Source organism: Ictidomys tridecemlineatus (genome assembly GCF_052094955.1).
Source record: "Ictidomys tridecemlineatus isolate mIctTri1 chromosome 12 unlocalized genomic scaffold, mIctTri1.hap1 SUPER_12_unloc_7, whole genome shotgun sequence".
NCBI classification, from domain to species: domain Eukaryota; kingdom Metazoa; phylum Chordata; class Mammalia; order Rodentia; family Sciuridae; genus Ictidomys; species Ictidomys tridecemlineatus.
In genome coordinates, this window is record NW_027520965.1 from 620,974 (window position 1) to 646,308 (window position 25,335).

At 49.6% G+C, this 25,335-nt stretch overlaps 1 protein-coding gene across 1 annotated transcript in view; it reads right to left on the reverse strand.

Annotated features, from left to right (window-relative positions):
• Positions 1-25,335, reverse strand: part of LOC144372366 (mitotic spindle assembly checkpoint protein MAD1-like) — a 267,846-nt gene that overhangs the window by 194,573 nt on the left and 47,938 nt on the right. Inside the window, exon 9 of the mRNA XM_078035764.1 lies at positions 14,175-14,261. Coding sequence (XP_077891890.1) covers positions 14,175-14,261 — 87 coding nt within the window. The remainder of the gene's footprint in view (positions 1-14,174; positions 14,262-25,335) is intronic.

The window sequence follows — 25,335 nt, forward strand, 5'->3', positions numbered from 1 at the left end:
AGCACTGTGCCCTATATTCCAATGGTCCCCAAAGACACAGCAAACCTATCTTATGGTTATAACTGCAGCTGAAAGAGCTGAAGACAATTTCAAAAACAGACTACACAGCTTGATTTTTCACTTTGCACGTAGTGCTTCTTGCTGCAGCTTCTTTAAATTTTTAACACAGACAAACTTACCTTTTTGTTTTCTATGGCCTCCAAGGTGTTGTGGGTTAATATTTGAGACAACAAAAAATAACTTCATGTTTAAAAAATAAATAAAATCAGTCTAGAGATCAGGGAAAATCTGCATTCCAGGTCTGATTACATCCATGATGTAGGTGGAGTCTCTTCCCTGTGCTTTGGTCTGTCCTCTGGGTTCTCTGAGGACTCTTCTGGTTTGACATCCATTGCTCAAACTCTAAAGCACCTACCTCTTGCCATGCTCCACCCACCAGCCAGGAGACCGCAACATGTTTCTGCAGGTTCAAGGCCTCTCAGCTTCTGTCCTGAGGTACCTAGTCACTCCCTGACTTGTGCTTGACCCACACAAGATCCAAGCTGGAGGCAATCCACAAATGTCAAGCTCCTCACCTGGCAAACACCAAAGGGCAAGGCTTGGTTGGCACCCAGAGATAATACTAGCAGCTGCTTGAGAAGCCCCAGCCTGTCCTGACCCATGGCCCTCAGAAGGATGCTGCAGGGAGAGAGGAGCAGGTTCCTCTCCCTTCTAAAAAAGAGGATCATGGCATGGAGGCTGCCTGATCTTTCAAAGCCCCAGCTGGTGGCAGCAGAGCAAGGGGGGTCTGTAGCCAGTGCAGGGACAACTGGTGACAGAAGCACCTCTAACAACAACCACCAGGAGGAGAAAGGAAGTGTTGGCATCACCACTTTCAAAATGATAAGCTTTATCTGCCTTGGACTTTTTTGTCCAAAAGAAGGGAAAGGGGTGGCATGGGCAACTCCTATCCCTAAGTCCAAGCAGGGGGCAAGGTCCACACCAGGAGAAGCCCTGAGGCTTGACAAGTCTTAGAGCCCAGCTGCAGGTGGGGAACATTGGGGGCACCACCAGCCTCTGCACTTGAGCAGGGCAGGACACAATGGCTCCCAGGATAATTTTCTATGGCAACTGCAACAGAACTAACCACTTTGAAAGTGACTGCGCTATGGGATGAATTTTTTCCAGTGCTTGAATAAAAGGGGGAGTTTCACATTTTATCCACTTCCACATCCCTTAACAATAAGAACTTATTTAAAAAGCCATGAATATGTAAATGCCATTTTAAATATGGAAATGCAAAACATGCAAAGCAACAGTCTGAGTGTGAAATATTAATGGCATTTTGCCTTGCTAAGGAGACAGAACAGGAGCTGGCTGAGGTGGCAGGCTCAGGAACCCTGGCCACCTCTGCTCCCAGGACGACAGAGAGTGGAACCCACCCAGTCACAGGAGGGCAGTGCCCCTGCCCTGAAAAGAAGCACGTGCATCCACCCATCATACACAGGGCCCAACCCCAGCCCACAGCTGACCTCCACCCCTACGGAGGCCAACCCAGGATAAGCCTCGACCTCACAGCTCATCCAAACAGACCCCATCCCCAGTGCCAAACCACCAGTAGGGCTTGTCCATGGGCCAGGCCACATGGACATGAATCCCGCCAAGGGTGTTGATGAGCCTACATTTTGCTCTGGAGTCTGGGATTAGCTTGACTCTCTCTTAGATGGGACCTGGGCTTGATCTCACGTTTAGAAACAGACAGCTACAGGCTGTAACAGGAAGACAACTCAGATAGAACCTATGACGAAGTCAAGGAGAGGCTTGCCACTATACAGGGTCACAGCCCCTCCTACCTAAAGAGTAGGCAACATAAGCCCCAGGTCCATGTTGCCCCCACCCTGCACTTGACTAGCACTGACCAAGAAAGCACTAGAGGACCAAGAAGGCACAGCACAGGATGGCAGTGAGAATAATCCCAGGGAGGCCCGTAAGACAGAGGTCCACTCACCTCGAGGACTTTCTGCTCCCTCCAATTGACAAAATGTAGAGGCTTGATACCAACCCCCTTGCTGGGAGGCCATGGAAAGAGGCTCTTGCTGGGAGAGAACAGAAGTAGCTTCGAATGCTGCAGGCACCATCTCACGTCCAATCTGAGCACTGCAAGCAGGTGCCAGCACTCTTCCAAACTGCTCCACATTGAGGCCTAAGGAAGGTCCACCTCCGCCACACAGCCAGCTACTGGGATAGTGCTACTGGGCTCTCTTTTCTTGCCAAAAGCCTTCAGCAAGAAGAGAGGGGCTAGAGAATCAAGAGGACAGGCAGACTACAGTGACAGGCCAGGAACCCAGGGTGTGCAGCACCTTGCAGTCTGGATGTTGGGAGGCAGCAGCCCTGCCACAGCCACCAGGTGGGACCACACAGGTGTGGCTGCTCCTCATGTTCCCTTGAGCAATGCAGCCATGGGACACTCAATATGCTAAGGAGACAATATAAATGTGTGTGATGCAAGACAGCAGGCATGGGGACAGTCGGTCACTGGGTCTGTCCTACAGCAGAGGAAACCAACCAGAAAAGATGACTCTCCCAAGGGTGTACTGAGACTGACAAAAGCTGCATCACTGAGTTCCTGAAGGAGGCCAGGTGCCGTGCTCAATGGCCACACTCTAACCCCATCCTGGGAAAGACAGGGCCTGCAGGGCCCTCACCTGAGTCCCAAACCTGGCTAGTTCATCAGGCTGGGCACCACTAAGCCCGAGCTGCATTCTGCACTCAAGGCCGCCACTGGTCCCAGAGCAATCTGACCTGGGAAGCTAACACTGCCACACGGAGCAAGCAAATCAGTCACTGTCCAGGTAGCTCCTGGGAGACAGGCCTAGCATCAGTCAGCCCAGGTGCAAAATAGACTAGGCAAATACAGCCCTGGTCTTACCTACTGCAGCACCAATGACAAGGGCCAGGAAAGGAGCAGGACAGAGAAGGATCACACAGGTCTCCACTGCCTGCTGGAGCTCCCTCAGCTTCCTAGGAGGGGATCACAGAGTCTACTACCAGGAAGTGGGCAGCACCAGAGCCCAAGCCTCACTCCCAGGAGTGGCCCTCACATCTTTACACAACCTGGGCCTCCAAGCCTGACTGCACCCCAGGAACTGGCAGTTCTAGAAGACCCTAGCTAAAGCTAACAGCAGTAGGTGCTTCCCCATAAGACAGCCAACTCAGAACCATCAGATGTCACATGAGCTTTGGCACTGCACGAGGCGAGACCAGGGCCAAGTCGCCCAGTTGCTATCTTCACCTCTGATGCTACTTTCTATTTTGTTTCATGTCTTTCCCCCAAAATTCCAAGAGGCCAAGTGGACAGCAAAGCCCTTACAAAACAGGACACTGGGCCCTTCCTCTTGGGCACAGCCACAGACCAGAGCAGAAGCAGTTTCCCAGGTGCATCTGAGGGGAAATGAGACAACTCGTCACCAAAGCACAAAGTAAAGCAGGAAAGCACATTCTCAAGCAGGACACCATGCTAGTAGTTCTAACCATTCACCAGCCACCAGAGGAACAAACAGGCTTGAGCAAACAGGCAGTGGGTAGCTGAGAGCTGAGAGATGCTACAAAAAGGAAAGGAGCCACAGAGGCCAGTGCAGGCCAGCCACAGGAGACACAAGGTGCCAACCCACAAACAACCTCAGCTGCTGACCAGAACAGGCCATCCAGCAGCTGGGAGGAGGAAGAGTGGGCAAAGCAGGAGGAGGAGAGTGGATGACCCCACAGCCCACAGCCACTTTAACAAGGTCGGCCATACAGGAACCCAAAGGGTCACCCTCACTCTCATAGAGCTATGGGACCCCTGGGAGAAGAGTAGATGTTCATTTAGTCACCCAACAAATCTCTCTTGGGCATGGATTAGGCACAGGGGCCCAGTGAGCACAGTGCTGCATACCCGAGTTCCCATTCTAACTGGGAAAATACACACATGGGTCTCCAACAAGCTAATGCCTGAGCAGAGACCCCCAAGAAAGTGAGCCAGGGCAGAAGCCCCAAGGCAGGGACAGGGTCAGCACACTCTAGACCAATATAACTACAGACAGAATCAGAAAGGCTGAAGGGACCAGCAGGTGAGGGCAGAGGTCACAGTGCCATGAAGAATCAGAGGATGTGTCATGGCTGTCGGCCTAGGGAGTGAGAGGGGGATGACCTATGAGCCCCCTTGCTGCTGCTGCTGCTGCTGCTGCTGCTGCTGCTGCTGCTGTTGCTGCTGCTGCTATTGCAGGACCCTCTGCTGAGCACAGAGCAGCTCAGGAGGAGGCCACCAGAAGCTGACAAAGGGCTGCAGGGCAGGTAGTGTACTCCTCCACCAACAGAACCCAAATGACTTCCTGATGGCTTGGGTGGGATGGGAGAAAGGCCAGAATAGTCAAGGAAGGGACAAAGTTCAAGGCCCATACGTCAGGAAGAACAGTCAGACCATTCACTTTTGTCATCTCAATGGCTCACTCTGCACTGAATATGGACCATGGGCCAGGACTACATTCTCACCAGAGTCACAGTGAGTAAGATGACTCAGGAATGGCCCTAGTCCAAGGGAGGCAAGTTAGACAAACATAAAAGGAAGGCAAACTTAATACATAACATACATTCTAATGAAAAGCGTCGTCTAGATGAGATCTGCAAAGGTCACAGAGGAAATAAAAAGCTAAGAGCTAAAGAGCGTAAGTATAATTAGGGGAGACAGGTTGTGAAGGCAGAGTCAAGGTGGGGCACGTGTCCAGAGAGTAAGGAGAGCAGTGTGGAAGAAATGGGGAATGAGAGGGGTCGGCAGTGCCAGGAGGTAGTGTGCCCACGCAGAACCTGTGCTCCCCACTAAGAGCCCTGGGAGCCAGAGAAGGGCTTAGTTGTGGGGATAACACACCTTGACTTTTAAAGGGTCCCTCAGGGGCTGGGGATGTGGCTCAAGCGGTAGCGCGCTCGCCTGGCATGCCTGCGGTCCGGGTTCGATCCTCAGCACCACATACCAACAAAGATGCTGTGTCCACCGAGAACTAAAAGATAAATATTAAAAATTCTCTCTCTCTCCTCTCACTCTCTCAAAAAAATAAAAATAAAGGTTCCCTCAGACAGTTGCATGGAAAGTAAGTGGTAGAGAGGGCAAATATAGAAAACAGAGTCACAGATTCTTGTCATTCCAAAGAAAAGTGGTGACAGAAGCCTAGCGTACATTCTTCAGGAGCATGTGCTTCATTCTCCAGGAGCATGTGCTTCCACGAGACGGAGAACCCATGAACCTCAGGAAGGATGGGATGCCAGTGGCCTGAGGGGACCTGGCTATCAGTGCCAACAGAGGGAACCATGGGCCCCAGACCTGGAAAGATTAAATGCTGGAGGCCTGTGGGGACTGGACCATCAGGGCAGACACCAGGGATAGGGTGCCAGGGGCCTGTGGTGACTGGGCCACTATAGATAAAGGTAGCAACATAGAAACCAAGGGTGTGGGATAGCATCTCTCTGGGGCAGGAGCATAAGTCAATGACTCTTCCTTCATTCAGAAGCAACTGAGCAGGGGCCAGCCTGTGCTAAGTATCAAAAATACAAAAGGGATCATATTCCCAGCACCTGCACTGAAGCAACAGGAGAGAGAGCCAGCCAGGCTTAATCTCCAGACTCCAGGAGGCGCCTGGCAACAGTCAGCACAGGGATGGCTATCAGCACGCCAAGTCACAGGTGGAGAGAAAGCCCTGTCTGCTGAGTCATTTCCTTGCCACATCCTGGAGAGGGGAGGTGTAGGCTTCTTGGGTGGTCCTCCCTGGGTTCACAGCAGGTCTCTGGCTCAATAGTTGGGACTCAAGACCAGCATCTCATGTAAGAGCTTGGCCTGGCACCATCAAGAACTGGTACAGAGCCCATGGGGAGCAAGTACCACTGTGTCTCTAAAACAGGTATGGTTGGGGGGCAGGGGAGTATCTTTGAGGACACATGAAAACAACCCGTCAGAGACAAGCTAGCCTAACACCTTCTGCAGAAGTCAATTTACATTAAGTGCTATCAAAAGCCAAATGGACACCATGAAGGCCTCTTGTCTATGTCCTTGACGATCCAAGGTGCTAGCCTGTGCCAAGACAGAAACTGGTTTGATGAGCATGAGACCTGGCAGGCAGCAGCTGTGGGAGGCACTCCAGGCCACGCCATCACTGACTCTGTTCTCACCCACCATATCTCCCAAAGGAAATCCTACCCTCCCCACCTGATATGTACCCATCACCCAACCTGACACTGCTGCTGGCCACACACATTGATGTACCTTGTTGCCTGTGCCACCCACTGGGTACTCCCAGTTCTATACCCCAAACACTCGGTTCCTCAAACACTGAAGACAGCAAAAGACTACCATAGCAACGAGCCAACAGCTTGCCTGCTGCACCAAGCCCCAGGCTGTATCCTGTAGAGGGAACTTCACCCTCACAACCCCACCAGAGCCACCCTCACCATCGCCATTCTGAGAGGCAGGGAAAGGCTGATTAAATTGTCCAAGGACAAAGTGCTAAGATTCGAACACAGGCAGCCCATGTGTGGAGTCAGTGGGAACTGCTCACCATCACCGCAGGTACAACGTGACCCCCACTCAATGCTCAGAGCATGCAGCCCAGCACTCTGAATCTCATGTGCCTATCACTGGCTTTGCTGACTCTGAACAGCTTGAGAGCATCATAACTCATGGAGACATCGACTGACAAAGGTGACATGGTCTCATTAAACTACAAGACAGTTTAAAAGGATGGCTTAACTACTTTGAACAAAGAATAGTTGAAGAGCCATATTAAGAATTATGGCTGCGGCTAGGGATGTGGCTCAAGCGGTAGCGTGCTCTTCTGGCATGGGTGCGGCCGGGTTCAATCCTCAGCACCACATACAAAGATGTTGTGTCTGCCGAAAACTAAAATGTAAATAAAATATTTTTTAAAAAAAAAGATTTGGGGCTGGGGACATGGCTCAAGCAGTAGCACGCTCGCCTGGCATGCGTGCGGCCCGGGTTCGATCCTCAGCACCACATACCAACAAAGATGTTGTGTCTGCCGAGAACTAAGAAATGAATAAAAAATTCTCTCTCTCTCTCTCTCTCTCTCTCTCTCTCTCTCTCTAAAAAAAAAAAAAAAAAAAAGGAATTATGGCTATAAGCCGGGCACGCCTATAATCCTAGCTACTCAAGAGGCTGAGGCAGGAGGATCGCAAATTCAAGACTAGCCTTGGTGACTCAGTAAGAGCCTATCTCAAATAAAAATAAAAAGGACTGGAGATGTATCTCAGCAATAGAGCTCTGGGAATTCTATTTCCAGTAAGTACCACTGGGTGGGGCAGGGGGGAACAGTATTATGACTATGATGACCTTAACTTACTCTCAGGAGGCAACACAGAAACCAGTGCCTAGTCAGGTAGTCTGCGATGTGGAGGGGATGACAACCTTCCACTGATTTACTCTAGTCTCTCTGCTACATAAGAACACATCTCCTCCACATGCTGCCTGGGCCCAGGCCCCAGGGAGGGGCAGGGAGGTGGCCCCAGGGGAAGGTGGCCCCAAAGCAAGTATACCAGCTCAGCCCATCCCAGGATCAGGAGGCTCTATGGACACCTAGGAGGGACAGCAATACAGGTGCTTCCAGCCTAGTCACCCTGGTAACTACAATTAAAGGCTCTTCTACAGAGGCAGAAAGACATGACCTTCCAAACTGCAGCCATCCCAGTGAGTGCAAGTCTGGGGCAGAGCAGGCAATACTTGATGGCTGATGGGACAAAGGCTCTTGAGCCCCAAGTGCCTGACCCAGCTAGCTGGAGTGGCCAAAACAGGCAGGTACCAGCTCCCTGTGTCCACCATCCTCGGTTGCTTCTCTCCACTTGGCCTTAGAGCCAGCTCTGCCTTAAATCAGAATTGAGGAAGGTGACCAAGGCTTCAGCCCAGCTGGACAACACTGAGTGCACAGGATTCATCACCCCAGGCCCCAGTGAGGTAGAGAAACAAGTCACAAGGGCCTGGATGGTACATGCCAGGTGCTGTTCAGGAACCTGGGCAGCCTATCTGAACAGTGTTCAGGAACCTGGGTCCCACCCTCAAGTAAAAAGGGTCTGGATGGTATATGGGTGCTGCTCAGGGACCTGAGACATGAGCTCTGGAGAAAACGGGCTTGTGTTCAAGTCTTGTCTCCACTACTTCCTAGCACATCAACCCAACATTCAAGTGTCACATCTGCAAGCCGGGGTTTATCAACGTGACTGCTCCAGAGCTGTCTTTAAGGTTCAAGTCAGATGCTGCACGGGAAGCACTTGGCACAGACTTCGTTCAGGCAAATGCCATCGATACTGAGTGCTCTCATAATCACCCTCGTCATCATCATGATTACAGACAGGAAGCAGAACCGTGGACTGTGGCAGGCCCTGAGAGGCCCTGTTCCCTCCACCACCCCTCTTCAAACCATAACCGTCATTTCTAGGAAAGGAGAGAACCCCCAAGTAGCAAGATCCCTAGAATTCCTGCACAAATTTCCCAATCTTAGTGGTTCAACATTCTCCAGAGCACAGCAACCTGTCACCCTTCAGGGTCTGAACAATGACTAGCATGGCCACAGTCAGCCTCCTGCTCGCCAGCAGAGCCAGGGGGTATGTAGTCAGGTCTGGGCCCCTGGGACCCCTGGATACTAGCAAGCCCCAGCAAGGGCAGAGGGTGCTCCAGGATAGCCCTTGGGGAGCTCTGTGCAAGGACAGTAAGCAGAGGATGCATCCAGACCTGACCACTCATTCTAAATGACTCACCTGTCCCCAGCCCCATAACTAGGAAGGATGTTATCAGACTCCAAGAACCAAAACCAAGACAAGGACAGCAAAAAGAGCAAGGCTCCTTCACTATAATCAGATTCCACCCAAAGAGGAAGAGGGTTCTGAGACAGGCCCTGGAGACCCATTCACATCCATGATTGTAGGGCCCCTGAGCAACGTGTCCAAAGATGGAGAAGAAAAGAAAAACAGAGTGGGCCTGGACTGGTGGTTCATGACAGGACTCACATGGAAATGAACACTCAGATCTCCTTAAAGCACTTCCTACTGCCAGAGCACAAAAGCCTTATGAGGTGTGTATGAACATGTTGCCCTTGCTCTGCAGAGTAAGAATCTACCTCAACCCCTGGCTGCACAGCCAGCCAAAGGACCTTTCTTTGCCACATGATCACTGACAGCCATGAGGCACCAGGTACACAGCCCTCAGAACAGCCCTACAGACAGACACTCCCTTTTGAGATAAGGAAGTGCACCGGAGTAAATCCACATCTACTCAAAGTAGCACCTTCCCACCTCCTGCCATGTAGAAGGACTCATAAAGCTTCCTGTCCCTTCAATGGCAGACATGATCAAAAGGAAGCACAAGCCCCACCATCAAGCTTTCCAGACCCCAGCTCTGTGGACTCAGAACACTAAGAGACAGAATTCCACGGTGGTGCACACCTGCAATCCCAGAAGTCAACAGGCTAAAGCAGGAGGACTGCAAGTTCAAGGCCAGCATGGGCAACTTAGGGAAACCCTCTCTCTAAATAAAAAATAAAAAAGGACTGGGGGTGTAACTCAGCGGCAGCAAACAGAAGCCCTAGGTTATATGCCCATCACCACAAAAAAAAAAATAGTAATAATGATTTCAGTCCAGTGTAGAGTTCAGAATCGTGCTGTACCAGTACAGCAGCCAGAAGCCACATGTGGCTCAATGCTAGAAATACTTTCTCATTCCTAGCTGGCTGGCGGCCAGCAGGTGGCTCTGGGGTACAACATCATTTGATCTTCCCTCAGCATCCATTAGTGCAGGATGTTCAATGTCCCTACACCTCATTCATACAGAGCTCAGGTCAGAGCCGTGCTTAGTGGCCGACCCTACTCAGAATTCTTCCTGCTGGGAGAGTCACAGCTCTGCCCGGAAACAGGCCAAAGTCTATTACATAACTACCGAGAGGCCAACAGAAGCCTGAACTACCGCAGCACAGTGAAACCTCAGGTAGGAGAGGGACCTGGAGGACCCGCTGACTCACTCTCTGATTTCCAGCTTCGCAGTGACAGACACCACGTTACTGAGACAGCACACACAGGAAGTAGCAGTCTTCTGTCAGATCGGCAAAGGAGGAAAACTAAGACACCCAGGTGAGTGCTGCTCAGGAATGAAGGGTTTCTGCTGCTCTTGGCAGAGCAACGCATGGGGTGATGCGCAACATTTGTCTTCTGAAGGCCAAGCTCCTGGAGATCTGCATGCCACCAACTGTCCCACTGCAGGAATTCATCATAAAGAATTAAGGACCATGCTACAAAAGTCTATGACAGGGCTGGGATTGTAGCTCAGGGATAGAGCACTTGCCTAGCATATGGGAGGCACTGGATTCAATCCCCAGCACCAAATATAAATAAATAAAATAAAGATACTGTGTCCATCTAAAACTAAAAAAAATAAATAAATATTTTTTTTAAAAAAGTCTATGACAGCAGCATTTAAAATCCAGAAAGGGGGCAGATAAGGAGGAAGAAGAAAAACACCCAGCAGTGGGCCCGTGAAGTACAGGGTAGCCACAAAATGGCATATTAAAAAGCTACTAAAATGAGAGGAATAAATGTTCAATTCACAAGGAGGACACAATCGATGGCTTGGTGGCAAGAGTGGGTAAGAACACCTGCATGACGACGGGAGCCCAGGCCACTGGTCTGCACAGCCATGGGAAGCATGTGGACACAATCACACTCCATGACACTGTAGTCTCAGGTGGACCATGTGTCGGCTCTGCAATGACTACACATCACGCAAGGAGACAAAGCACACCCCAAAAAGCCCTTTCCAGAACCTATGACCACCTGCTGGGCACTTGCCTGGCATCTGTCTAACTCTACCACATTACCTCCTTCTCACCATCTGAATTTTTATCAAATTGCCTTTAAGAGATCCATGGAAACATACCAGTCTTACAAGGTCTCCATAAATACAATGGACACCTTCCACCTAAGGCTAACACAGTCAGCTCAGAACATGAGGGCAGAGGCCAAAGCTGGAGGAATCCATCTCAACAACCAAGGCCAGTGCCACCCTGCCACCTTTGCTTTATGATCTGTGAATAAACAAAAAGGCAGGACCTCTCAGCCCCAGTACACAAGTCTCAGCATGTAGGGTCTCAGTTCTATCTCCTGAGTACCAGAGGTCCCAGGTCACCCCCATGGGGAACTGTCCACCCCCATCAGAGTGGCAGCCTCAACACCTGATGGCTACCCACATCCTTCTCCCCATCCATCCCAACAGCATGGTTCTTGGCACACAGATCAAGCCAGGCAACAAGGTGCTCGCCAGCCCCATTCATAGCTAACACTGGGCTAGGGGCCATATCACATGTCCCACGTGAAGCCGCAGCATAAAAGGCCAACCCACAAAAATAAGTCAATCCTCAAAAAACATTCCAAGCAAGGCTGGGACAGCTGTGGGGCCTCATGTCCCTTCCCTGAAACACCAACACAAAGGCAACACAGCACTCACTCTATAGATAAGCATGGAGCACTGGGCACTTCAACAGGGTGCCCTGAGGCTCACATCTCCACAGGGTGCACTGACTCTCAGAGGAACTTAGGGCACCTCCTGGGAGGTGGACAGTGGGCCAGAAGTCTGCAGACCACCTACCTATGGCACAAGCTGCTTCCTGAGACACAGACACCATCCCAAACTGATCGAAAAGAAAATCCCCATTCACATCCACAAACAGAGGTGGTGTTGTGCTATATGCAGATGCCTCCCCACCTTTCATGGCTCTCTGGGTAGATACGTGAACTTGTGGCTACTGGTCAAAGTAGAAAAGTGCCTCATGGCTGGCAGGAGAAGGATGCCAGCGAGTGCCCTTCCCTTAACAGTCCATTCTGTTTCGTGGAGTGAAATGAAGAAGATGGAAGAGCAAAGTGTTAAAGCTTTAATTCCAAATCACTTTTCATGCCTGTTTCATCTGACAGTGGCTTTGAAAGCAAAAGGCAATCTTTATCATTTGAGCTTTTTAAAGTAATTGATGTTATTATGTCCAACATAACCAAATGCTTCTAAAAGCTGATTTTCAAAGTGACATCAGTCCCCAAAATAAGAAACCCTTCCTTCTGGCTACTAATAAATTATTAAAACACATCTGCACAGGAGGACAAGACTGAGGTTTAATAATCAATGGTGAAGAGGCTAGCTCCAGGCTCTCCTCACAGACTCACCTGCCAAGCAGTCAGTCCACCAGGACACCCAGGCCTCACACCATGGTCACTGCTGCAACTTCTCCCTGTGGCTCTGCTCAAGGCAGGAGCCCAGTCCCATGTGGTTTTACACCCGCTAGATGTAAGCACAAACCAGACAACTCCTAGCTCATGGTGGAACTCCATCTTTTCTATCACTGACTGGTCTAGGACAGGCACACAGCCCAGTTTTGGCCAGTGAGGGGCATCTGCTGGATAGCAGTCCTAGAAAGATTTCCTTGTTCCAAAAAGACCCAAGAAAGAGGCCTCACCTTTCTGTCTCCTGACACCCAAACCTGGGCAGGAACTTCAAGGCCATAAGAGAAACCAGCCTGACCAGACAGCTGGCAAACAAACGGACCATAAAAAGCAGCGCAACCCGTTATTCTGGCCTTTGACTCAGTTTCTGGCAAAACTCTTGGGATCTTTCTAAAACTCTTGGGATCTTCTGGGTGGCAGGAAGTCCTTTCTTAGTAAGGATTTGGGTTTCTACTAATAAGGTGACAAGGACAGGCCCCTACTTAACTAGGATGGGGATGAGCACAGAAAGACCAGTGATTAGAGCTGAGAACTCTCAGCCCCACTCACCAGCCTGGAGAGGAGGACTAAAGAATGGGTTGAGGAAACTCTTAAACAGCAAGATTCGGGAGCTTCTAGGTTGGTGATCACAGAAGGGGCACAGCTGGTGAAAGCAAGGAAGCTCAGCACCTGACTCCTGCCCCATGCACCCTCCCATGTGGCTCTGCCTGACCTCGATCAGGATAGTAAATAAGGCACTTTCCTGAGCTCTAGCAAGCCACTGGAATAAGTCAGACTCTATGTATGTATAATATGTCAAAATGCATTCTACTGTCATGTATATCTAAAAAGAACAAAGAAAAAAAAACTAAAGAGGGGATCATGGAGCTCCCTGAATTTGTAATTGGACAGAGTAGGTAACCTGGGAACTAGATAAAAGGACTGGCATCTGCATAAACCTGCAAACTCTAAGAAATGTTGAAACTGAACTGAATCATAAGATACTGAGGTGGTGTCAAGACTGGAGAAGCAGAAAAGAACACAAATTTGGTGTCAGGAGGAAAAAACCCAACACAAGGCCCTGGGATGAGGTCCTGTAGCCACCCATCTCTGGGCCTCCTTTGGGGCTAAGAAAGAATGTGCTCGATGCTCAAGCCAGTTGGCAGAGATTTTTGTCACTTACAAAGGCCTCAGATGGTTGGCATACTCTGTAGGTCTTTCATGAGGGCACAAGTCTACACACTTGCATCCCCAGGGGCCAGGTTTCTACACTATGACAAAGTCATTCCAAGCCCACACACTGCTAGAAAGATGAGAATAGTCCTGATCCAAGCAGGACCCCCAAGTCAAAAAGCCAAGCCACCAGGAAACCAGAGGTACATGTTGTCAGAACAGTCACAGTACCCCAAGTGGAGTCACACTACCATACTATGGGAACTTGGAGCTTCCAATCCCCCACCATCTGAAACTAAAAGCCACCCGCAAATGCCACATCTCACATGTGGTTTGAGTTATTCCCCAGGACTTCTCAGAGCAGCGGTATTACGGTTAGAGCATAGCAGAAGGTCTTCAGGTTACACATGTACTGTCCTCAGAAAGGATCAAGGTCGTTGTCAGGACCCCTTGGCAAGTTCTCATGAGGGCTGTCATAGGAGGAGCACACCCAATGCTCTTCCTGGTTTCTTGTGTGTCAAAGTGCTCCCCCATTACACATATGCCCTACCACCCATGAGGTCCCCACCAGAGCCAAGCCAGGCCTTTCGATCTCCAAAATTATAAGCATACCTCTTTCTCTAAAAAGTACCCAGCCTCAGGTACACTGCTATAGCAATGAAAATGGACTACTTTACCCAGTGAGACAGGAGAGCACCCCTCTGCCTAAGCCCAAGTGCCCAGAACACATGCATCCCCACAGACACCTGGTCTACCTGCTGGCAATGGCACTGTTCTTCTCCTTCAGGGCAAGTTCTCGCTGTTGCAGCTCAACAACAAATCTGGAGAGGTCCTCTGGAGTCCTGAGAGATAAAGAACACACATTCAGTTCCATCTGTCCCCAGAAGTGGGCCTAATTCCACATCTGGAATAGAGGTCCAAAACCATGCCATTTAGAGACCAGGATGAGTAGTCTATCATGTGACCCATGAGTGAGGCAGAGAGCACTAACCACAGCCTGAGTCCAGCCACAGCCCACCACCAGCCATGCAATAGCAGCAGGCTACCTTCATAAGCCTTGGCTTTATTTCACCTATAAAAACAGGGTGACACATAATGGTGTCACCATGCCAAGGAAATGATATTCACAAAGTGCTGCCCAGTTCCTGGCATGGAAATGATGCACAACAGCTCCTATCTTTGCTTTTCCTCCAAAACAGCTGCATGCACACAGAGTAAGAGTAGTAACGAGGGGCTGGGGACATGGCTCAAGTAGTTGCGCGCTCACCTGGCATGTATAAGGCACTGGGTTTGATCCTTCAGCACCACATAAAAATAAAATAAAGGGGCTGGGATTATGGCTCAGCGGTACAGTGTTCGCCTAACACGGGCGGACCCGGGTTCGATCCTCAACACCATATAAAAATAAAGGCATTGTGTTGTATCCATAAAAAAATAAATAAAAATAAAATAAAGATATTGTGTCACCTAAAGCTAAAAAAAAAATAAATATTTTTAAAAAATAGAGCAAGAGTAGTAATGGCACAGCCCCACACGCGTGCTACTGCATGATTCTCAGAACTATCCCAGATTCACTATCCCAGTGGATGCAAAGCAGTCCTATTCTTTATGTTTCCATATTTCAATGAGGAAATGGAAATTCAGAGATGCCATCTGGCTTTCCACAGTCCACTTGGTCCATGAGCTTAAACTCAAGGTGAGCCACATCTTCTGACTAGTACACAGAAGAACATATCCCAGAACTCTTGGTAGCTTTACGAGTAGCATGACACACATGTGGAGTGCACAGCAAGAGCTCCCAACATGGCATGGTAGGTGGCACACAAGCCCAAGGCCAAGGACACATCTTGCTTTCCTCTCCACCCACCACAGCAAGCACAGGGCTTATGGGGCCATGTGGTATGAGCCAACCCATGGCTCTGTCCCCCAAAGTGTCCCTCCACCTCACTAAGTGGATATGAAGAGCCCCTGCAGGGATCATGGAGGCCATTACTCTGGCTACAGCAAAGCAGCTGTCCATGCAAGGAAGAACCTGCAACAAGCTACAAGGAGAGTGCTGCTGGCCACCCTCCACAGCAGTGGCCTTTCTTACTGCCATTTCTCAGGCCAACACTGAAGACACTATATAGGGGGAGACACTCACCCTGGGCCACAGAGTATCTGGGGTCCCCATGGGCAGGGCCCTAGCAGTGCAAGGTACAAGTAAGCCACCCTCACCATGGTTTAGACACTCAGGACTGAACTCTGTCCTCCTGAAGTTCCTATGCAGAAGCCCTATTCCCACAGGATTGGATTTGGAGATGGGACCTTGGGGAGGTGATAAGGGTTAGGTGAGGTCAGAACAGTGAGGGCCTCACACTGGGGTCAGCATCCTGATAGACACACCAAGAGACTGCTCAGTCTCTCTCTCCTGGCCATGCAAGGACACAGCACAGGCAGCAATCTGCAAGGTGGGAAGGGCCCTCACCAGAGGCGGAACACCAGCCTCCAGAACAACAGGAATAAACTCCTGCTCCGAGCCCCATCTGTGAATTTGTCACAGCAGCCCAGCCACATTGAGAGGCTGCTCCGGCAGAAGACACACCCAAGTGGGCCAGTAGCACAGACACTCAGGAAATGGCTCAGGCCCAGCGTGACTCCATCTAGACACCCAATCCACAAGTACAACTTCATGTTTCTAAGTACACAGAAAATAAGTAAGATGTATGGAACACCCTTAGAGAGCTTCACCCCAAGTTTATCTGGAGTTTACTTCCATGTCAAGCAGGGCCTAGTGATCGAGGCTGAGGGGTCTTTAACTTCATGCGCCTCTGTGAACTGCTTACAATGAGAATTCATGTACTACACGTATGAGTACAAACAAAAAACGAAGGAAAAGCCACAGCAGGCTCAGAAGGTGAGGAAAGACGCCAGAAGCTCCCAGGCTGGGGAGCAGGGAGCCTGGCCGATAGGGGGTGCCAAGTGCACACTGCTCAGCCCAGCAGAAGCCCAGACAGGGGCACAGAGAAAAGGGCACACAGAAAAGAAGGGAGACAAACCACGAGAAGCCCTGGATTCAGAACAAGCTCAGGGCTGGGAGAAGAGAGCGAAGAACTTGGCCTTCTGTCGCCTGTCCTGAGCTCCACGTAAGGAGGTGAGTCCACGTTGAGCTGTGGATCATGGAGGATTTCTGCACAGTCACAGCCGTCATGCATCTCAAACCAAAGACCAGGGGCCCACACACCTCCAACTGGCAGGAAGAGTGTTTATTTTCCGGAAGCCTCCTGACCTGTGTGTGGTTAAAGCTACTCAGAGATGCTTACCCAGGGCGCTCCAGGGATTAGCTAAGTGCTTGTAACTAGAAGGAGTCACGCCAAGTGCCATTATGGCCTAAAAATAACACCGACAGTCCATTCTGAAACTTGCACTTCACAACTACAAAGTGGGAGGCATTTGAGGCCTCGGGAGCCTCTGACACAGAGATGACAAGAAAGTGACAGTTCCAACTGCAGCCCAGGCTGTGACACCTGCTGCGGAAAACTCTAGTTTCAGCTGCGAAGCCTTTCACATCCTAACGGGGGCTTTCAGGGAAAAAGTCTTTTTGTTCCATCTGCAGCTGAATTTTGACGCAAACTCAGCTGTGTGCAGAATAGAAGAGGGCTGGGGGATCATGCCCACTGCTCTACCCCTGAGGCAAAGGCAGTTGCAGCCACAGCTATTTTGGGGTCCTATAGCAGATGCCACAGCACTTTTGGAAGCCTAAGTGCCAGTTCCCCCAAGTCTGATAGACACCAGATCCAAAGGATACCGAAGCCTAAAGTGAATCAAGCACCAACAGCCACAAAACCAAATGAGAAGCCTTGAGCTTTCTCCCGAGGTGTTATTATTATATATTTTTTCCAAAAAATAGGAACCCGCAGGGCATAACCACCAGATTGCTGGGGCTGGGCTTCAGCCAGGGCCCAAACAGAAAGGAGGGAACACAACACAAACAAGATAGGCTTTTTGTTTTTGCAAAAAGGATGCCAAAACAGGAATGAACGGAAAATATTAGACAGCAAATACTTTTGCTAAAAATCAAGGAAATGGCAAGAACTGAGGGCTGCGAACCCCTGCAGGCAGCCCAGACTTTTCTCAATAATATAACATAACTGCTTGGGAAAAGGGATGCAGGTCACCCCGATCTGACATTGATGTGGCTGATATGGGGTGCCCAGGACTGAGGAGAGGAACTACTGCTTTCATGAGGAGGAAGACTAACTCTAAGCAGTGCAGTGGCTTCACCCTGGGCCATCTCTGGCAGAGCCACCTGCAGGGGCTGTGGTCACTGCCTCCCTGAGTAGGAGGTCCCAGTCTGGTGTTGAGGTCATAGCTACCCAGACTTCAGGAGACTCAACAAAGGGCATTAGCCCACCTCACCCTTTGAGTACAGGGTTGCTCTGTAACATCCAGGCCTTGATAGACAAGGCCACTGACAAATCTTCCAGAGCACCCATTTCCCTCCAGCACAGAAGGTCACTCCAGCCCTGTGGACGGTTCAGAGCTGGTTGCTCTCTCAGGCACAGTGGCCTGCCATGCCTCCCTCCAGGCCCATCCAAGATCAAAGGCCCCCAGCAACAAAGGCTGGAAGGCCCTCCCTCACACCTCAAAAGGATTTTCAAATGGAAACAAAATCACATCAACTATCTGAGAAGGAGGGAGCAGCAAGCTGCTGCTTCTCAGACTTGCTGCCTTCCAAAGCCAACAGCACGGTCACACTCGGCCTCAGGACCTTCATGTCCCTTTTCCAGAATACTTTCCCCTAGATACCCACACACCCCACTCCTTCATCCACCTCTAGGTCACAGGACACCAAGTTTTCAGCTGGATCTCCCAAGCATCCTATCTGAAACTGTGGACCCCACCCCCCAGCTTCTCCCTGAATCCCTTCCGCAGCCCACTACCATCAGATACCCACTCTGCCTGTCAGGTTATCATCATTGTCTCTCAATTACAATGAAAGCTCCCTAAAAGAAGAGACAGTTTACATTTTGTTTGTTTTGTTTCACTGGCGCAATCACAGGCTTCCAGAAACGTATGTGAAATGAAGGAAAAATCATGATACCTTTCCAGAGCAATACCATGCAGCTCAGCTCTGAGAAGTGAGAACTCAGACCACTGGATTCTAAGTCCAGGGTTACTGATTAAATAAACTTCACCCACCCATACAACAGTATCTGTGTAAAATCAAAAGAATGCAGAATCTTTCTACATATTAAAATGAAAGATCTCCAAAATGCACTGCTAAATAAAAACACAAAAAAAACAGAATGTAAGTGTTCTATGCTGTCATTTGTATGAAAGAAAAAATACACATTGTTGTAACTGAATTATACTCGAGGATGAAGAAGAAATAACAATGGCTTCCAGCAGAAGAGGACAAGAATGGCCTGAGAGATTTACCTCTAGATACCTTTAAAATGTATAAAATATTTTGTGCTAAGGAAACATATAAAAGCTATTCAATAAATAATTTCTCAAAGCTCAGCACTGTAATCTTGTACTGCAGAATCAGGTGCTAAATGAAAATTTTGTAAAAAGAAAACAAATTATTCCCACAGCAAATTAATGCATAGAAATCTAACTATGACCATTTACAACAAAACAATGATATCATTTCTTAAAAATGTTCAGCTGTGTATAGGTAATACCATAAACAGGACAATGATGTATTAGTGAAAGGCCTCCTACCTAAAATAATTAAGCCTGGCAACTGATCCCAAAAGGTGCTTGGTTAAGAGGGGAATGGAATGATACATGTGTTTCAAACATCTTAACTTAAAACATAAAAATACACAAGTATTCCCTATGCTACAAATGTCTTCTTCAAATACAGGTCAACTAGAGCTTTACCTTATATTTTTGCATAAAGCACACACACAACAAGTAACTCATGACTTTTAGGTTGGTTCCTTTGAAGTGGACACCTATAGTCTTCCTAGATTTTACAACTTTTCCTCTTAGTCTTTCATAGTCAATTTGTCTGATTCAACATCAATGTTTCAAGAATTTGTCTTTAAGACTTTGCAAAGGATCCACCTTCAAATTCAAAGAAATAAGACTTCTGTTACACTGAAGCAGCCTTCACAAAGTATGTAATGACAATAGCAATGGCCACCCTAAAACAGATGCCAGTGTGGTGGTGGGTGGAGGCCACACCTCTTGCCCCTAGCTTGAGTGTAGGCACATAGATGACTACCTGGGGCCTTTGAAGACAGACTTTTCCATATGAAATACATTACAAACTTTTAAAAAGTTAAGAATGGGGCCAAGCACAGTGGCATACACCTGTAATTCCAGCAGCTTGGGAGGCTGAGGCAGGAGGATCATGAGCTCAAAGCCAGCCTCAGCAAAAGCAAGGTTCTAAGCAACTCAGCAAGACCCTGTCTCTAAATAAAATACAAAATAGGGATGGAGATGTGGCTCAATGGTTGACTGCCCAAGTTCAATCCTTAGTACCAAAAAACACAAAAGAAAAAGAAAAATTAAGAATGACTCACTGGTATGAGAATTATGGTGCTGCAGGATCTATCTGAATTTTCCAGAATTGAGAACAGAGTATATTGGTGAGAGCCATGTGTCAGCCATGTGTCCAGAGCTACAACTCTGCCACCCACACACACCTGCCCCATACTGCAGCATCTGGACCACAGGAATCATATAGAGAACAACACACACACAGATTACACTCGTTTTCAAAAAACAGACTCCACAAACCTCAGAAGCATTAAAAAAAAGGGGGAGGGCGGTGGAACAGAGCTAACATCTTAGATTCAGAAACCAGGCCAGTGCTCAAAGTCTAACTCCACTGGCTATCAACTACATGGCCTCCAACCAATCAGCAGACCTCTCCAAGTCTCAACCCCTCCTCTGGAAAATGGATGTCAAAAGAGAGCCAGGCTTAGCAGTGAGACTATGCCCTGGAGTCAGCCAGGCTCAAGTTCAATTCCCATCTCAGCCCCAGCTTCCTAGTCCGTGAAATAGGATCATGTCTCCCAACCTGACTACCAAATTAGGGACATCCAGCCCTCTGTGAGCCTTTGTGATGATCTCTGTCTCTCAGACAGTGTCCAACACCACCCCTACAAACCTCTACCAGTTGCTTGGGCACTGATAGATGACAGGTTTATTGGTTCTAATAACAAAACAGAGAGAGTAAATCTGTTTGATGACAGAACCAGAGTCTAAAACCTCACAGAGAAGTAGAAAGAACAGGTAGACTGTAAGAGAGAAGTAAAACCCCTGCAGGGGGGCCAGAGGGCGGGGAGAATCAACTCTTAGAATATAATGGGAAGGACAACCCTGATTCACCAGCAGCACCTATGGACAGACTTGGGCATCCTGCATCTGAGGCAATCTCACTCAACAAATCCAGTGAGCACTGCCACATGGTGGTCTAGTCCCAAGCCCTGAAGAACTCTCTGACACACATACAAAGACCTGGAGACTTCCCACCTGTTGAGGCAGGCAGGCAGTCACTGTGACGAACCCAATGTGCACTACATTCCCAAGGAAGACCAGCGGGGGAAGAGGACAGGTAACAAGAGTGAGGTGTGCAATCCTCACAGGCGGTCAGGAACCATGTCTGAAAAGGTAACACCTTCCACAGACTAAGCAACACAGAAGTGAGCAGTGCAAGCTCAGGGGGAAGAATTTTCAGAGGCTCCAGGTCAAGTGAAATTGAGTTGTAGCTGCAGGGTGACAGGAGAATTCCACCCAAAGAACTTCTTGGAGAGAGAAAATGTGTTGTCTCAAGGGGAACTGCACACACTCAGAGAGCCACACCCACACCTGTGTGGTTCACAGTATGCAAACGTGCAGCGCCACACTGGCAGGCTCAGGGAATGCTACAGACTCAGGTCTGACTGAGAAACCATCAACTCAGATGGCTCAGGAGTGACACTGCCTGGAAAAGCCAGGAGAGTGCTGCCACCATTGGGTCCACCTCCCTCCACCCCACCACCTGGATGCCACCTCTGTGGAGCTGGAAGAACTAGACCATGAGCAGCGGGCGGCAACATGGAGTGGGCACATGACCTTGGGAAGAGCAAATTCTGTACCCAGGTGACTTCACAATGAACCAACACCTTTAGCCTTGGCACAAAATTACAAATGTGTGGATTTCAGCTCTGCAGGATGGAACGGGGTGGAGATAAGGGCTCTGTGAGGTGGCAAACTCCCAACCCTGAGGAGATGCAGCAGACTAGGGCTGGCTGTTGGAGGCAGGGCAAGACAGAGTGACTCTGGGGACCACAGGGAGGCGCACAGCGACAAGACGGAGCAGGAAGGGGGACCCTGCAACTGTGTCCTCACTCAGCTGTGGTTTTGCAGCTCCTCTGCTAGGTACTGGCCTCCCACCCCCTGCCTCGTGAGGTCCAGATCTCATCAGCTGTCCAAAGCCAGCAATGCGGCTTAACTGCTTCAGGCAAACGAGCCTCGTGGGTCCCCAGACACATGTAAATAAAATGAAGAAATTTCAAATTTATAGTTGCTGCCTTCGAATTCTTTCTCCCGGCTCAGGAAAGATTAAAAGGACTTCAAAGCAGCCTGGGTCCCAATTAAGCCAGTGTGACCACCGCAGGGATGCTGGAACACTCCTCTGATTAACAAGAGGCGTGCTTTGAACTGTTCGTGCTAAAAAAAGCTCTTAGAACCTCTCAAACAAATGCTGTAATTTCTCTCCCACTTCCCTCACTCTTTGGAAAAGTTGATCCTCTGAATGCTTTAAACATTCAGATAGCAGCTGGATAACAGCCCCAAACACAATTTCAGCGAGGAGCTCAGAACAGGAGCAGGGACAGAGGCCTTGCGCAACTGCCCACAGCAGGCTGGGCTTCCAGGACAGCACTGGTGGCCTGAGACTACACAGTGTCAACACACTGCTATGCGGCCAGTGCAGCAAGGCTGGGAGAAAGGTCTGGGCAGAAGATCAGATTCTCCCTTCACCTGAGCCGAGGATCCCCACAACGTGGCCCTGGAGAACATCCTTGACACCTACCTGAGCAGTGCTGCACAAAGTACCCGCACAGAAATGGCCAGAGCTGCTGGAGACAAGGGTCAGTAGAACAGCAGAACCCTCCCTCCACATCAGGGGCAAGCTCAGCTTGTGGGGCTGAAGTGCCAAGGTAAGCCACAAGAGCTCAGAATAGGAGCCCATCTACTACCGACAGCAGTATCCAAGGTGCAAAGTGAAACAAGACGCCCCATACAGTGGTGATTCACTCTGGGCAATACAACTGTGGTTGGAAGTAAGCTTGGGAGCCAGTTGGGGACACCAATCACACTGTGACTTCAGAGATCCCAGAGCATGGTTCCTGACAGTCCCACTCTCACCGTGCCTTTAACATTAAGCATTAGGAAAGCCTTCCTCGAATACCTGAGGCCCAACTATTCTACCTCTGAGGATTTCTTTCAGGGAGAGGCAGGAGATCAGGGAGAAGAGTGAGTTAAAAATCAAGTCAATCTGGCTGCTGGGGAAACAATCAAAGCAATGTGTGAACAAAGGACTTTACCGGATACAGAAACTCAGAATGAAGCCATCATTAGCGAGATGCTCTCTTTGAACTCACTGAGTAATAAAAGGAGAGAAAAGGTCTCAGAACTGTGGAAAAGCAAAAGCCACATATAGGCAGAGCTTAACTGTGATTGCAGGCTGGCCCTGAGCTTGCTGTGTGGCCCTGGGCTACTTACTTAACCTTCCTGAACTTTGGTTTATGCATCTTTAAATGAGAGTAATGAACTAGGATGCCACATCCTGATTTGTGATTCTCTCCAAAAACAAAAGCTGCCTAAGACTCTGTTCCCTCTGATTATATGAATGATGCGAGAGAACAAGACTCCAGGCAGAAGGTGTAGCGAGACCAAAGTCCTGAGGCAGAGCCACAAAAGGGGGACCCTGGGAAGGCTTAGACAGCAGGCCTGGGGCAGTGAGAGGCAGAGGGCACAGAGCACATGGGGGGGCTGCAGTCAGAATTCCAGATTTGATTCTAAATGGATAGATGCTTAGACTGCTCACCTCTGCGGCCATATTCTGGAGGTTTTGTAAAAGGAGATGAGCACCCAGGTTCACCCAAGTGCTACTAGTAGCAGGGAAAAGAAAACAACCCAAACACCCAGCAATGGAGAAGAGGGCAGGTGCGGGCAGCGAGGCTATGAAATGAGAACTTCACTGCAGGATGAGTGAGGACCACGAAATGGCTCTGCACAGAACTGCAGGTCCAGTGCTTCTCCTCAAGGCCCCTCGGTGCTGGAGTGCCGAGAGAGCTGCAAGTCCCAGAGGGAGATAGGAATTACGAGGTGGGCTCTGCACTGAGAAGGGTTTATAAATGGTGTGACAGCACTAGGGGAGGGCAAGGAGCAGTGACCTGAGAGAAGTTGAAGGGACAGAATTAACCGGGTGATAGGCAGACAGAGGAGGGGGATCAGGTACAAGACCAGGGAACTGGCTGGGCACAGCAATGGAGCCAAGCCCCAGCAGAGACCACAGGAGAACGGCTGCCCGTGGCCATGGCAGACAGTCACACAGGCGCTCAACAGCAGAACAGCTTCCTTTTTTCAGCATTTCCAAGATCACTGTTGGAAGACAGATAATTTGCCAAGACAGGCAGAACTCAACGGTGCCTCCATTGGACCCCGTGTAGCTCGCTGCTGTACTTTCAGGGGAAAAGAAAACTACAGAGAAGACTCTAAGAATCCCAACACTCACTTGAAAAGAAACAGCAAGTAGGACATTCACTGGGCCTCCTGAGGCCAGAGCTCTCTCTGTCCCCATTGTACAGATGAGCTTTGACAACCAGCCTGGGCCCACGCAGCCAAGAGGCAACAGCAAGAGCAAACCAGGCTCCTAAGCAGAAAGCCAAAAGGCCAGTCTGCCTTCCAGGACACTGGAACCAAAGTGCAGACACATGCGCATGCGCATGCACACATGTGGTCACTTTGCCCCCAAGAGCACCTCCTGGTTACAGGGGGAAATGCTTCAATGACACATGAACATGGCAGAAAGGCACTGCAGCTGAAGTGAGCAGTTACCAGGTTTGCCTGGTCTGGGCTCCACTGCTGTGGCACTTCCAAGGGCTCCAGTGAAAGAACAGAACCCACCCATCACACTGTAAAGGGCACATGCCACACACAGTGTGAGACCAGAGGAAATGCAGCAGACAAGTCAACGGAACCTGGGTTCTTAGATCCACTGCAGCCACTCTCCATGCTGAGCCTGGGCCGAGTGAGCACAGTCATGGAACTCACCCAGGGGCACCCCTGCGGCAGTGCCCTTTGTATATCAAACTGGCCTTTTTCAAAGAAAACAGGCACTGCTTTCCTCAAATCCAAGGGGAACTGCCAAATATAAGGCAGATGAAAGCAAGACAGATATTTTTTTCAGGACACAGAAAACCACTGGGCAGCTCCCAACTCCTGTGGAAACCTACAGGGTGTAGGGTCCAAGGCACCTCTAGGTACCTCCAGGGTCTGAAACTCAACTAAATCCCAAAGCACATCCTTAGAGTTCTCAGTTACTGGCATGTTACAAACACCACCAGCCACATAGTGCCTCATACAACCCTCAAGCAGGAAGGACAGGGGTCCCATGGCTGCTGAATAGATGAGACAGCCGAGTCTCTGGGTGGCACATCATTGGTGGCTACTGAGGCAGAGTATGACCTAACTGTGAAGGCTGCTCTCACCAACCCACTAACCTGTGAAGCAGAAACAACCCTTACCAAGGTCCTACAAAACCATCCCAGCTTCATGGGATAGTGAAGGACGGGTAGAAGAGGCCAGAGGAGGCTTCAGAGGTCCTGATCTGCTTCTCTCCAGTTACCTGGAGGCCTCGGGTTAACAAAAGGTGGAAAGCAATGGGGTGTGAACATCACACTACTTGGGCTCAGAGGTGGGGGCTGC